The 15,589-nt window shown below is 39.5% G+C and overlaps 1 protein-coding gene across 3 annotated transcripts in view; it reads right to left on the bottom strand.

Moving 5' to 3' along the window:
* The window catches only part of LOC111254740 (protein turtle homolog A-like), an 87,827-nt gene that overhangs the window by 45,333 nt on the left and 26,905 nt on the right, over positions 1 to 15,589 (bottom strand). For all 3 annotated transcript variants that reach the window (XR_002675160.2, XR_002675161.2, XM_022815899.2), the window contains exon 2: positions 10,366 to 10,566. Coding sequence is in view for 1 of the 3 variants with exons in the window: in XM_022815899.2 (XP_022671634.1) it covers positions 10,366 to 10,566 (201 nt within the window). In the remaining 2 variants the exon portion in view is untranslated. The remainder of the gene's footprint in view (positions 1 to 10,365; positions 10,567 to 15,589) is intronic.

The following is a 15,589-nucleotide window of genomic DNA, read 5'->3' as shown; positions in this document are numbered from 1 at the left end:
TTCAGCATTTATCGGATCGTAACAGCTGAACACACATTCATGTGAATAGGACTCGAAATCCATCAGATCCCTGGGCACCGACATAATCAGCCTAATTATGCGAAGAGGCTCTTACGAAACAGTTCATGAAAATGATGCTACCGCTTCTGTTTAGCGAATACTCGATTTGGACGAAACACTGCTTTGAGCCTCTGTCTCAGTATTACAAATATATAACTATAAATAAGACCTTATATAGCGAGAGTTTCCCATAAGTAGGTTGTATGAACTTCGCAAAATGAAATGTGTTACACGTGCAGTAGACTTTAAACTAGCTGAACTCTCAAATAATATTCTTCTTAGCAAAGTTTACTGCCAAACATCGACAAGAGAGGCTATATGTGGCGCTTCGATGTAAATTTAAACAAGTCACTGTACGGCGTCGTTTTCAACAAATTAATACAACGAAAATAGAGTTTTCGAATATAATGCAAATTATTTTTCGAGTTTTACTATGGTCGAGTTTAATTTTTTTTTATTGTATTTTTTTTTTTTTTTTTTTTTGTAATAATTGTCTTGCTAGGTCCTGCTGTGTTGAATCTCTGACACTTAACATTAAACGCGTTTGTACATATACATAAGTTCGGTTCCGCTCTCTCTGCCATCGTGTAGTTAGCAAAAAATTGACTCTTACGCTTCCTCTAATTCAGTTCGAAGAGATAAAAGCGAGACGACACGAAAATGTAAAACCAAACTTCTACTGGTCATTTATCATATAAATAGATCACCTGCTCTTTAGAGTTGTCCATTTAGGCCCTTTGTTTAATTAGTGCCACCTTCAGCCCTACCCCCTTCGATGTTCGACCAGTCCTTGGTTTTCAGTAGCGTGATTCCGTTCGTTCTGGTCAGGGTCCTACATGGTAATCGATGTCAGTTTGTTAACATCGTGTCCCACAAATTGCTTCAGCAAATATACTACACGGGTATGCTTATAATCGTATCGGAGTTGTCGTTATTAAAGGACCCTTTAGCTAAGACCAACTAATAGTAGACAGAAGGGCGTAGGGCATTTTTACGGCATACTGATGCCATCGGCCGCCTCTTTTGTTCCATTGCTGACGTATCTTGCGTAGTAGAGAACAATAAAGCTGGAAAATGCTGCACTCGAGGATTGCTGTCGAGGGCGGAGATGGCGGAGTGCCGTCACTAACGCCGCCTCTGTTGCCGCAGTACCTCAGTGGGCAGAAGGCGTATCTGTTCTTTTGTTGGAAGGAGAGAGAGAGAGGAGAGAGAGAGAGAGAAGCGGAAAAACAGAGCGAGTCTCTCAATTTCTGCTTAATAAGGGACAAACGTTAGACCCTAGCGGGCTGAGGTGGGGGCAACTACCAAATCGTCTGCTGAGCCACCCACAAGCGAAGAGATAACTGTGTCGACGACGATTATGACACTTTCGATTATTCCGCCGCCACAAACGCTAGCGACGTCGCAAAGGGCATCCACCATACCATCAGCCAACCATAGCATCTGAGCCACCGCAGGGAATCGGTGGGCGGATGAAGGTGACCATCCACAATTTCCATAACAACAACAACAGCAACAACGGCAGCAGCAGGGAATCTAAGCTTCCCTTTCCTACTGGCCAGCCCACCTTAAGAATCCGTTTTTACCGGCGCACTACCCAGTTTCGTACTCTCAGTCCCACATCCGAACCTGTCGATTTAGTCAAAAGTCCCATCTGCGCAACCCTCAATAATTCGGGAGGACGCAATCAGCTAATGGTCGGCTAGTAACTTGCACGTAGCAAGACTGCTGAGCAGACAGACACACACATGTACTTATTAACAAGAAGCCCGGTTGATGGTACGCTTGCAGACAAGGAACTAAACGGCTATGGGCTTACTGGAGAAGGGCAGAGCTCTACGAAGGGGTTTTGCGAAACGTCGATTCACGCGTACTATGCCACCGTTTCGACACGCCAATATGCTGAATGCATACTCATAGCATTTATCGAGACAAGTCGAAGACGAAGTGTCGATTGAGTATTCATAGACAAGCATCTGTTACGTAAAAAAAGCTTACAACACATCTAATGTAGAAGTAATAGACAGCTGTAATTTTATCAGTCTCTTTTAGTCGAGTGTTGCTAAGCTTATATAATATAAATAAAATAGAGTTTTTATTTATCCAATAAATAAATTTGCTCGGCTCACCGTTAAACGCTTCCAAAGAGCCCTTAAAGGGGAAACATTTTTCAATACACTTCTATTGCCGCTTACACAAAGGTCTTTCGAAACGAATCACCGCTAACAACGTGCATGTCGCACGATACAATATACATAGAAATAAACGTGCAGCTATAGCCAATACATTACTTTTAAATTTCTTCACTGAACCTTCTTTGCCCGTGCTAGGAAGATCTCTTAGCTACTTACCTATTTGGCTACTGCAATCAAACGCTTAAAAATGACAATAAGGAAAGCGTTTAAAATGTAGTCTGATATAATTTTTCGTGCACTTTTTGAAGCGGTCAAAAATGCTGAAAGCTATTCTATATCAGTCGGGTAAAGAAACTATGCCTGACCTATTAAAGGAAGATTTTTGCCCTTGCATGGCTAAGCTTGGGAGACGCTGGAAGAACTGTGATGCTTTTCATTGACGCTTCAATGATGCAATGAGCACACTTTATCTTGCTTATAGCAACTGAAATGTAAATCATTATGTGAGGTAAATGTAAAGCCATTTGGTAAGAAAAAGCCCTACCTTTTAGGTTTACCTGAGAAAGTAGGATTTTTTTTTTCGTTTATCGCTTTACTGCCTAAGCTTAGTTAGCTTATTGACCTGTATTAAGTTTAACTTGACCGAAGAGAAAGAACGTTTTTGAGAAGAAGCTAAATTTTAAGGTCTTCTACAAGTAGCTCAATAATTAAACTGAGCAGCCGTCACTCCTTGAAATACTGTTTTCTCCTAGTTTTTTTTAGTCGGCATAGAATGCAGGCTTTTACTTCTTCGAAGTCAGAGTCAAAAACTTCTGTTAAATTTCTTGTACACATATTTCTGTGCCATAACAAAGGACCGAAGCTGGGACCTAACAATCTTAATTGTTCCATGCATTAATGATTTAACGCGATGCAATTCATGATATGACGTACTACTTAGGAGAGAAGAGTAGACTAAGAGTAGGATTGTAGATAAGGCAATTAAAAATGTAATTAGAAGAGTAACTGTAAGACTGCCTAGATCGCGCTCTCTTCTTTTTGATATGTTTACTATGTTGCAATACGTTAATGCTTGTATACTTGCGTGCACACAGAAGTTACCCTAAGTAGCGACTCGGCCCAGCGAGAAGACCACATAATAATTAGGTCTGCATTAAACTGTAGGAGATTCAATTGCGCGTTGCAAATCAATGAGAAGCCGAGGAGAAAACAGGATGAGTGTGGGAAGGCACGTTAACATGCATTAAGACGTAAGGCTCAAAGCACACGATTACACATGAAGCTTTCAAGAAAAGGGATCACATAGCGGAATACGGTAAGGCGGAATTACTGATGATAAACATTATCTGAGTGCTTTCATTTCGTTTCATCGACTATAAGAAAACTATTAATTGTAGAAGGCCCCAACGGAAATGCTTGTACAAAATCTAGTGCGTAAACAGATCTGCTCGAACCTTATTTGACACTATTGTTCTACAACAATCATTTACGTAGACCCATTAGCACGGCTTAAAAGTGCCCACACTATCCGTTCGGAAAGAACGCGACTTTATTATCAATCAAAGCGTTTTACCTCGTGACTGTTATTGAGATGATCAGAGGTTTCGTACGGGCACCTTCTCTTCGATATAGTACTTTGTCTCTATCGAATTAGATCTAGTCATTAATTTCCAGTTATGGCGGCCATATGATAAATCACAGTAGATTTTTTTTCTTCAGATCAACCGTGTCTTAGTCAACGCGGTGGCTAGTACATATTTTTTGAGAAGAAGACTACAGTTTTTCTATGGGTGTTCAATATAATCCTTAATAAAAAGCATCATACAATGTTAGGCTCATAGACTGTACAAATAATGCCATGTGTGTGGGCAGGACGCGCCTTGTTCTGTAGAGACCTGTCTGTTATTTGATCTAAGAGGTGCCCGGATACGTTAAAAAGGAATATCCTTAGCTCTGTTACGAAGAACAAAGGGGTTTCTGACGACGTCTTATCGTTAACGGCTGCGGCGGTTGAATAAGGTACCTTCCGGAAAGTCCGTGATGATACAAATGACTAAATCTGTACGCAAATTACGCGAGAATAAGACATATCTGAAATACTATCGCGTGTGTATGTGGTCAGCATAAGTTCCTTTACCCTAAATAATTAATAAGCATCTGAAAATGTTACGTTAAGTAACTCTAAGTTGTGTTATAATATTGTTGCCGCCTCGTCATTGTACCTCTCCACAAACAAAAGTCATGAGTAATTGCTTATTGAAATAAAAGATAATTATTGCGCTGCTTTTATAAAACTATTTTTACTACTGCTAAGTTGTCTTAATTTAGACTTTTGCTATTTGAATATCATTTTTGCAAACTATACATTTACGTACGGCTCTACAACTCCCATGCCCTTGAACCAGCTCTGGCTCTTCGCTTTGTGGAAATAGTTTGTTGGTCAATATTTAACCGCAAACAATTGAAATAACGCGCTCCTCTTCTCTCTACTTTTCCTTCGTTGACTCTTTTCTCGCACATGCCGTAGTATTACTGTATATCGATTTCACGTGAAAATAGCAGCTTACGTTGACAGGGAACGGCTAGCGTGTCGGGTATTTGGTTAGCTAGATAAGGACTTTTGGCGACATCGGAGACATTGTCAACAGAATACAGTGGTACAACATGGTGGAACGGTGCGAATTTGGCTCAGCCGAAATGGACAACGACACGGAAGCAATCGACGAAACGAAATTGCCCCAGGTGTAATTACTACAACACTTGGATCGATTGATAGTCGGAGTGAACGCCGCGAGCATTTGAAGTATATGCTCTGATACTCGGCAACAGGGAGAAAAGCTGTATACCCTATGTTAATTCGCGACATAACTTGACACCGCAGCAGACACATATCAGCGAATATACGAAGGATAAGCGGTAAGAGTTGTGGAAGAGGAATTATGGTTGATTCAGTCGTTTGATGTCAAAAGATGAAGGTTAAAGGAACTGAAAAAATACGAGGTCTGCGACGGCCAACCAAATAGCGAATGCGATGGTAGAGGTCAGACAAAAACCAGCCTTTGGACGGCATGGACTCGTTGACATAGTTCCCGCTAATTCAGTGGGGGGCAACGAGAAACAGCTATGTGCGCCCTGTTTAGGCCCAACAGGAGATCAACAGTGGCATAGTATATACGTCCGTTATATTAGAGCTAGACAAACTACTTACAATAATATTACATTTATATAATCATACTTTTACTAACAAGAAACTGAAAGAAGAAAAAACTCCAAAGATGTGTTGGTTTAACTTGTGGTCTCGGGGAGTTATCGTCACCTAGCGGGTAAAAATAATAACAACATGGCTAATATTAAGTTTCGGATAATTTGATGAAAATCGGATAGTTAATACTAGCAGATCTGTTGAACACTCTATACAAATCAATCATTTATCGATGTGTTAACAGAACGACTACTATAATACCAGTTGTCGTCGGATGACGGTATTATGGGTTAAGTTTTTGGTGATTTTTGTTTCGAGGCAAGGGAGCCTCGCATTTTATGTTGATCTCAACTCTGGATCCATGGCACCAACTAGGACAACAGCTCATGCGAAATCTAATTCATGCTTGTACAAACCCAGAATTAACTGGTCATTGATATCTATTTCCGGACCCGTAACAAAATAGCGATCTCTACTAATTCCAGAAGCTGTCTGTTGTAGAGAAAGATTTTTGACTCTACACAATCTAATCGACCGTGTTTTGCCAAACATGTATAAATCAGCAATAAAAACAAATGTTTCTACATATATATCGACTCGCACAGACGATGGCGGTTAGTTATTTAAGGCCCGATACGTTTTGTTAAATCATCACTTTCAATTAATTTCTCCGAAATATCAGGGTATTTTAGTAGCGATAAGACTGTTTACAGGGATATATGGTCTCCGTGGGTTATGGCCAATAAGATTTATGAAATATAAACGATTAGCAAATTGCTTATTGAGCATTAAAGCTTTGCATGACCAAAGGCCAAACTATTTCAGGTTATTGCAGTGTAGGTTCCCTTTTCAGCTCGAGGTGCATCTCATAAGTTAGGTTTTCGATATACGTTATTTTAACCTTGATCAAAAAGCGTTCATAACCCGTACCGGTGAATGACCTTTGCAGGGGTCCCAACACAAACGTAAAGACGGATGAGTTACTTAATTTTGCACATTCCTATGCAAACAGTTATATCCACGCCTGGGTTAATATACTAGATTCTGGTAAGAGCCAACATATTAAGTACTCTAAAATGGCCTTTTCGAATTTGATTGCTTGCGAGTCGATATACATGCCGAGGTTAACCGCAAAAAGACTTGACTCGGCCTAGGCCGAAGCGATGAGAAGTGGTTTCTTTACGTCAGCATGAAGTAAGGAAAGTGATGGCTAGCTCTGCGACGTAGGCTCAGGCTTGAATTTGAGCCTGTATCCGTGATCTGCATTTGACTGCAAAGGTCTTGTGCACTGGAAAGTAAATGAGACGGTCGATCAGAATGTGCTTATAGCTTAATTTTATCAAGTAAATGAGTCTACCTAGCAAAATAGGCCCAAGCGACACGGCAAGATTTGTCCTCTTTGCGAGAGAGAAATGCAACAGCTTGAAGGGCAGGTTTTTTGGTCAGGCTGCGAGAATACGGATAATCGCCTCTTTTAATGGCTGGCAAATGAAATCGATAACAAGTACTATTTACGATGAAGAAAGTTGTAAAAACTAAGCACTAAATCTTGCAACAGTGGGCCGGAAGGCTTCTGATGAAACGAAATAAGTTAATTAATTGAGAGGTAGCGTAGGTCATATAGGGTGACGATGAGTATATTATCAATACATTTTTTGCTGAAATCCGACTAAAGTGCTGCTTTTTATAATCATTTTCCCTATTCACGCTGAATTAATGTAGTATATGTTATAAATGTGTCTATCGCTATATAGAGAAAAATAAAAAGAAAGAGGTCAGCCGATAAAGAAACTGCACAAACGATCGTCTAACAGAATATAGACAACGCCATAAGAGCCGTAGTGGTAATGTTTGTATGAATGGATGACACAATGGAGTATTCGTAGAGTTCGTGTCAAGGAGAAGCATTGGCCAACGAATTTACCTTATCATATAAAAAAGACATAAAGATTCGTTACTTTAGCAATTAGAGCACTAGTTTGTAGGGTCGAGGTTGGTCACCGCTAATAGCTATCGTGTAAAGCAGCTGAAAAAACAAGCTCTGGACAGTTCTGCCATTCCAAATCGAAGAGACCGCATCCTGTGTTGCTAAAGTTTCTTAGTAAGTTGCCACGTTCAGATGGGTTGTAGGAAGGTAGGTTATCTCAAAACCAAAAAGATGCGCACGTATAGAGATAGCTGCAGGTCGATACGTCGAGCGATACATATAGATAGCGCCTACTATTCGACCACAAACCTAACCCACTCGACCCTAGCATGCACATTTATAAGGGGAAAAAGGAGTGATTTAAATAGCTTTCATTTTAATTTAATGTTGCTTTCGTATATTAGTCATTATTAGATTACTGTTTAGAAAGGTGTAATAGGTTTTCCTTTCTGTGCCACTGTCGCAGAATTTTGGGAATGCGAAAGACTTCTCAAATAAAGTAGATTGATACTATAAGATAAGTAAGGGCCTCGTCCGTGTATCTCAAATTTAAAGAAAAAACGCTAGCCGTGGTAAGACGAAGAAGGATTGCCGGAAAAACCGCCTAATGCACTCTTAGCCAAGTCAAACGCTCTGGTAGCACACAATTCCACTTTCTGATACTACTACTACTGATAAAAAGGTTTTCGGAAGGTGTTGTGCAGGAAGTTGTTACAACTTCCTGCACAACACCTGGTCGGTCGAGAAGCTGAGGAACACCTCTAACGCTTTTGCTACAGACACGTTCCTGTCGGCAGGGCTGTAACTTTAGGGACCTCGCCACACCAATAAAACGAATTGCCAATCGATTGAGTTGCGAGTTACAGCCGGCATTGTAATACCCAAATACCCCTCTGATACAATCGATTTCGTATTGTTTCGTAATTCATCTTTATTCGCTTAACTTACTTGGCCGGCAAAAAAATTGGGTCCTTCCTTTCCCCGCCAACATAACCCATTATATTAGCTACTGTGTACTTTGTTCAATCAGGCGCAGCAGTAAACGGTATTGAAGTGCGGCACCTTATTCTGATCGGTCTTAGCCTTTCTCGGTCGGTAAGGTGGTCGGTCGATAATTCGAACAAGCTACTTATTATTAACTTATATTAAAGTACTAGATAGGTTTAAATGTGCCGAAGTTCGTATAACTACAGTGAAATGTATCGATGTTCATTCACGCATAGGGTGAGAGAGAACCATCGAAGATATCGCACAAGACGTTGCGCACGTCTTTTTCGTACAAGTTAATCTATTTCTTGTACGTTTGAAATAAGAACTACGTTCTATATTGTCCGACAATTTACGCGCAATTGTCATTAACTTAACGGATGCCTTCGCCATCTTGGCTTAACTTACTCCGTTTCACAGAAAATGCAATCTTATACATTAATAATACTCTGATAGTCGATTCGCTAAAGAGGGGCACACTACCCGATCTTTCCCCAGATTAGAACCCATAAGCTAAACGTTCTAAATAGCAAGAACACTTTACAAGAGATCGAGTGAATGTTTCGTCAGGGATGGCTGCCAAATGCCAAAACAGTGTCGTTATCAAATGCCATATAGAGCTACTTAGTAGACTGTCTGAATCAAACAGTATTACAAAATGGACGCGATAACCGGACACGCTACGCTTACGTACAGAAAGAAAATGCATTTTTTAGCAATAAATTGATTATTTTTCCGTGCCTTTCATGACGTTTTGCCGGTCTCAGGCACGATCCTCTCCGCACGGACAAGAAACCTGTACAGAAAATGCATCAGCTGACCGTCATTGCTATGTCGCGGTAGGCTCCTAGCGCTCGTTCGTGTTGACCCATCAGCTGATCGGGAAGTGTTTGTCCGTAACGCTTGCCATTACAATATTGTTAGTGGCATATGAAGACAAACATTGCTGTTGGCTAAGTAGGCGCAGTTTAAAGTATAAAAGTATTATAAGTTAGGTCGATTCCACAGAGGTTCGTGTTAATAACAGAATATATTATATAATAGTGGACACCTCCGAATATGAACAAGTTACGGACATACGCGATTCATGGCAGGACATTTGTCAAACGGACCTGTCTGGGAGCACAGTATTTAAAGGAGCATACGTCCTGCAATACGTGGGAAGTATCGGCCTTCAATAGATAGTCTAAGTGAATAGCACAGTTATAGGGAAAAAATTTTCTTTAAATCTAGATTGGAGTCTGATCGATGTGTTCTGTCAAAAATTGATGTGTGGATCTATGTGGATTCACCGATTCCCAGAGCTGTTCGTTTCCTAGTATCTGTGACCATGCTATTATTTTTTAGAGAAAAATTATTTAGCCTAACAAGAAAACCGCGGAAGTTACTTTCCTATGCAATACGAAATTTATGTTCATGGCCTAATACGAGTTATTTTAGAGTGGCCTTAAGTGCGTTCGTTTACGGATACGAAATTTACTTACAATGCGTTTCGCTAACAGGACGCAACGAGAAAGAGGATGACCCTGATGAAGGCGTAAATAGCTACGCCTTGGTTAAGCCGTAAGTTGATTTGGTAATAATTATAATAGAAGACTCAGTATTTACGAGTAGAACATAACAAAATAACTAATGAGAGAGAAAAACGCGGTAGCCGGTTGACATAATAATAACTGTTTAAAATCTCTGTTAAATACAACTACTATATGACACTAGGACTTATATAGCTAACTATTCTAACGTATATGTTTTTTCCTTTTATTTTCCAGTTGGTTGACATGAGATCGAGTCTGATCAGAACCAGTTTTGTCCATACTTTGAACCTCTCAAGATCTGACTGACTTCTCATGCAAAAGATGCATATTAGAAGGCTGAACCATATAGTTAAAGAAGAAATCTACCTTCAACGAGTTTGGGGCCGAGGTGCAGAACGACTCGATAGTATTCTACAACCATCAGCTTCTCTTACTTAAGGCTATATAGAACAATTGCCCAGTCAGGCAAGGCTCAATATTAACGAAGCTTGGTCTTGGTATTGAAAGGGAATTCTTTACCTGAAAAAAAAGCTCGTCCAGCCCATTCGACGCTGATGTCGTGGTTGGCATTCCAGATACCCCTTCTCCGAGCATCTTCAAGGATATAAAAGGGTGATGATGTGTTATCCTTAAACCATTTGATAGTCGTGGGTTCGTCATCGAGGTATGATTCGATGTCACATGGAAGACGAGCTGATCCACCGCGTTCCGCTTTGACAACTAAAAGTAAAGGTTAAATCAGAGCAGATGGCAAATCGTAGAATTACATTAGTCGAGTAAACACCCACAGGTTAGCATACGAAGTATTGCATAAAAATGTTTCCTTCACTTGTAAAATTCATCAAAAACGACAACGTCATGCACGTAAGTTATATAAACTTATCATGTTTCGCTGTCTAAACCCTCAACCTGGTTACTCAAAATAAGTTACTAACTTTTGGGCACCACGAACTAGCCCCAACATTGTTTTTACACAACGTATTTTATACTAAAATTAGCGCTGCAGCTTTACAGTCCAGTAATAATAGTATATGATATTCTTTTTTAAAAGCCAATTACTTTCAAGTTTAGCGAAATATATCGATAAAACAAATCTCAACAAAGAGATACTTTTTTTTTTTTTTTTTTTTACTTAAGCTTATGTTATAAGCTTAAATTAGTATTATTGTTGTGTGTAAAATCTACCATCGATCATTACTAAAATTTATTTCTGGCGAATTTCAGCATCTCACTTTGCGGTAGGTCGTCGCATTTCTTTTTAACGTTTAAACGTTTTTTTACTTGAGGTCTTATAACGTTCTAATGGAATGCAGTGAATGCACGGCCTGCCTATCTCACTAGAGCAGTTAACTATATCAGTAATTATCCACCTTAGCTAATATATCGCCTTCTATATTGAAATCGTATTCTACATTAAAATCGGTATATTTATAAGATCAACACCGTTGATGACCAATAATCTTCGTACATATAATTGCTTCAAACAATTTTCCATTGAATACAGTAAACGTAATCTGAGGATAGCAATAAAACTTGGAATAAATTTCAAATCACTCCAGTGTCATGACGTACTAGCAAAAATCGATTATTAAAATGATTTACTAAAATATTAACATAAAAAAAAATAAAAAACGATCCTGAAAAAAACAATTTTCTCCACAATAGAAGTATCTGCATTTGCTATTATAGATATAGATCGAAAAGATATTATCGAGAATATTTCTGTGTCGTTAAATTCACAAGTTAATATTTTTCTTAGTATTATTTATATAGTAGTATAGTTATTGGTATTATTAATAGACATATTCAAAAATAAAAGTTGAACTTTATTAAGTTTATTACGACTAAATTAAATTTAAATACTATAATTAAATTTTAAGTTAATCTTTTTTTAATTTAATCATTAAAATTTAAATTATGGTCATTTTTCAGATACTATAACCTCTCATTATGTAAATAATAATTGATTGTTTGGTTGAAATATCATTGCCCTTCTTATAAACATCTGGAGAAGCGAATGTCGGCGACATTTAACTACTTGCAAGGTCAAGAAAGGCTCGATAAAGCCTCTCCTACACACTCTTTCTCCACCTTAACTCGCCTTAACGCTCGCAAAATAAAATGCATGAACTTTTATCTGGAACTATACAGTAATTTTCCGCTTGAGTTACAGGCTAAACGGGGAGCAAGCCAAATATGAAAGCAGAAAACGACAGCAGCGTAACGGCCAGGCGGATATAAAGTAATAAATAACTAGTCCAACAGATATTGTGCTACGGGCATTGGTAATGTTTTTGCATTTGGAAGATTATCATACAGGCGCAACTCGTTGGCACCGTGCCAACGGGCGCGTTAGGCCATTTCCCCCCTGAGGGAAGCGCAGGAATTCAGGCAGGGTTCACAAGTTTCAAACCATGGATGCAGTATTTATTTCCCACGATTATGCTACATGTATATATCGTATAGTCATTTACGACTTGTTTAAATTCGATTGTTGTGTTTTTATGTCATAATTAGCCAGTTTGCCTCTTTTACTTGCAACAAATGCCTATCAAATCAATATAGGGGTCTTTTCATGCGCCTCCGTATTATTAGGCTACCTTTGAATATGCGGACAAAAATGGCGGACATTTATGTTACCTCTATCATTAAATAGCTGAAATATATTAATTGGCATCAGCACCAGATTACAGCATAAACTTTTTACAAGTTCTACTCATTTTGAATGTCATTGGGACCAGGCCCTTCCTTTTACTGTAAACGTGCTCATGCTCAATTCCCTATTTCGAAAAATAGCACTTTCCGAATTTCGAATTTGGTTCTGGAAGGTAGCATTACAAACACGTCGAATACTTTTGCCAAACTGAACGACCTGCCTACATCATCGAAATGATTTTTAACCCTGCTAAAAGGAGGCCCAATTCACTGTCGATCCTTGGGCTCTAAGTTGAATTTCCCCGGGGTAAGGTTATGGCGGCAGACCCAGGCAAATCTGCTACCGAGCCTTGTGAAATGCAAATCATAATAGCAGCTTTGTGTACCTAACATACTTTTCAAGGCAAACTTTAGCTGCGCATGGTATAACGGCGGTGGTGGCTTACTTTTACCTTGGAATTAAAAGAATTCATGAATAAAGAAATATTTGTTTTTGTACAGTATCTAACTGAACTCGAGCAAAGCTTGAGAATTGTAACTCGATCGATTTGTCGAGAAAGGGATGGTCTTGAGTTTTCCACAATTTCAGCCAGCTCGTTTACTGCCACTGGGAAGTGTTCAGATAGCCATGAGCAGGCAATGAAAAGTTACGACCTAAACTCTAAACCCCATTTTCACGCGTTGGTTTCTCGCGCCTACAACGATTCAGAAACAAGGGTCGATTCCCAGTGAGGCGATCGATTCCTACAAATTATCTCTTGATAACCATGGGTGCATGTATATCATGGGATAGATTAAATCATATTAACACGCCTACCAGTTCGTATACTGTGCCAATTGCGTCATTTAGCAAAAGTCTCTTAGATCAGAGCTTTGTTCAGTGCATGCCGCCCCTGTATCCGCTGCACCGGTCCAAGCGTTTATATAAATTTACTTACCTATTTCGAAACGTATCAGTGGGACTGATATTAATATTGTACACGGTCTTAATCGCCTCTCTCATGAGGGAACTTGCTAATAATGCTGCACACAAACTCGACAAAGGCTTTGTAGTAACGGTTGGGTTAAGCATATAGTCATAGTATCATATTGAGATCAACATCTGCCGGTTTCTTTCTTTCTGAGAAACACGCGTGTTTTGCGAGTCTGAGCAAACGGGTAAGTAGAGCGACAAAATGACACTACGTACGTTTGCCACTGCTGGTACAACTGCACCTGAAGTCATCGATAATACAGAATTTCAGGAATATCTCAACAGAAAACGCACCAATGCTTGGGTATATCTAGGTTGATCGCGGATAACGGCCTGTTACCACCTCATGTGGTCAGAATAGGATAAGCTTGGTCACCAGGTAACAGTAAATGGGTAGATAGCTGAGCTAACGTTCTGCATGCTACCTGGGAAAATAATAAAAATTTATTTGCTCGCAGTGGGGGGCGGCATCGAAGAAGGCTAATCTTTAGTTGCAATAATGACGAAACCTTGTCTGTAAAAATCAACAAGCTTTGGCTGCCCAGAAAAACTTTTCATACATGATGTTGGCAACATAGACATATACGAATTAAGCCGTTTTCTCCGACCGTTCATGATATAAGCTATACGTGAGAAGGATACGTTGTGTTCTTCGCGAGCTACGAAGCTTCACAATTTCCGCGAATTTTCTAACATTAAGCTGGCTAGGCAGATCAACGTTATGGCCTGACGTCTTAGCCTTTTGGTCGACAACCGGAGCATTGTTTGTGGTAGATGAAGGCTACTGACTGTCAACCTAAAAACGTCCTAAAGATAGGACTAATATACGCGTGATGTAAAAGGATACACTGTCTAGGACCTGCAAGCTTCCAGTCCATAAAAACGCGTGTGCCTTAGCGTTTCATGGGAGTCTAAAGTGCCGTGTGATGTTACGCAAACAAGATCACGACACAACTACATAATTTATGTCAGAATTTTTAAAAGTAAGATAAACAAACGACCAGTTTATAAATGAGCCATTTCAATTCAGGCAATTCTAATCGATGTGTAAAATTTATAAAAAATGGCGAACTTGCCGTAAGGCTACTATTCATATTTTCTGGTGCCTATCGTTCTAATTTTAAGCATTCGCAGCGATTAGAAATACCTAAATTAGCAAAACATTATGACACGTAAAGTTAGATGAATTCATAGACCTACGAGGTGCTCGGAGGGCATCAGAGTGCACCCTCGCAATGGCCCTGTCGAGGAGCTGGGATGCGGTTGCCGACTGGCGCAGCAGCTTGCTTATTAACATGAGTGTCACTCCGGAAAATAATTAAAGCCGGTTCGCTCATGTGTCAGCTTGTTAAATTAATATAAGTAGGGGAACAAATGTCAACGTCATTTTTGCCCCCACAAGGAAATATGGTTGGGTGCTTCATGTGCTTTCTATCGCATATTTTAAAAGTCCTTCTTTAAAAATAACTAACTGTAAGGACAGGAATGATAGCTTCGTGTTGAAGAAAACCTATTGGTTTTAGAAATGCTGTTGGTGTTAGAAGATTCACAAATTTGGATCATATTCTCAATAGCCTACAACTAACACAGCTAATCATATCAAAACCCAGAGGGAAAGCCAGCTGGTGTTCATGCAGACGAATTAAAGGAAAAAAACCCCTGAAAACAGTAATATCAATAGAAGATAACTGGAAGAAACGCTAGAACACTGCAATAATATCTGCAGAAGCTTACTGCAAACAATAGTCCGCTTGGTCGTTCTCTCACACTCAGACTCGGGTCGTTGGCACATCAACGTTATCTACATTCGAGCTAAATGGAAAGACGTAGTTGAAAAAAGGATGGTTAGTTACAAATTTTTCATCAATCTTTTCTCCTAGGCAGATTATACATGTTTATGTAGTTCGTAAAAACGTATCAATTTTGATAAAGTTTAAGTCGTCTTGGGCTTCATATCCTCCTGAAGGGTCAGCTTCGGCTTATCCCACGCATCGCATGGGCAACGGAGTATATGCCATCTTAAACTCTTAATACAAGCACACAAGACGAACGTAATCTTGGGTCTAAAAGCCCAAAAGGAACCACCTGGCTAAAGGACGGCTGCTGAATCTAGTA

This window comes from Varroa destructor, unplaced genomic scaffold (genome assembly GCF_002443255.2).
Source record: "Varroa destructor unplaced genomic scaffold, Vdes_3.0 BEIS01000007.1, whole genome shotgun sequence".
NCBI classification, from domain to species: domain Eukaryota; kingdom Metazoa; phylum Arthropoda; class Arachnida; order Mesostigmata; family Varroidae; genus Varroa; species Varroa destructor.
This window is presented reverse-complemented; position numbering and strand designations above follow the sequence as displayed.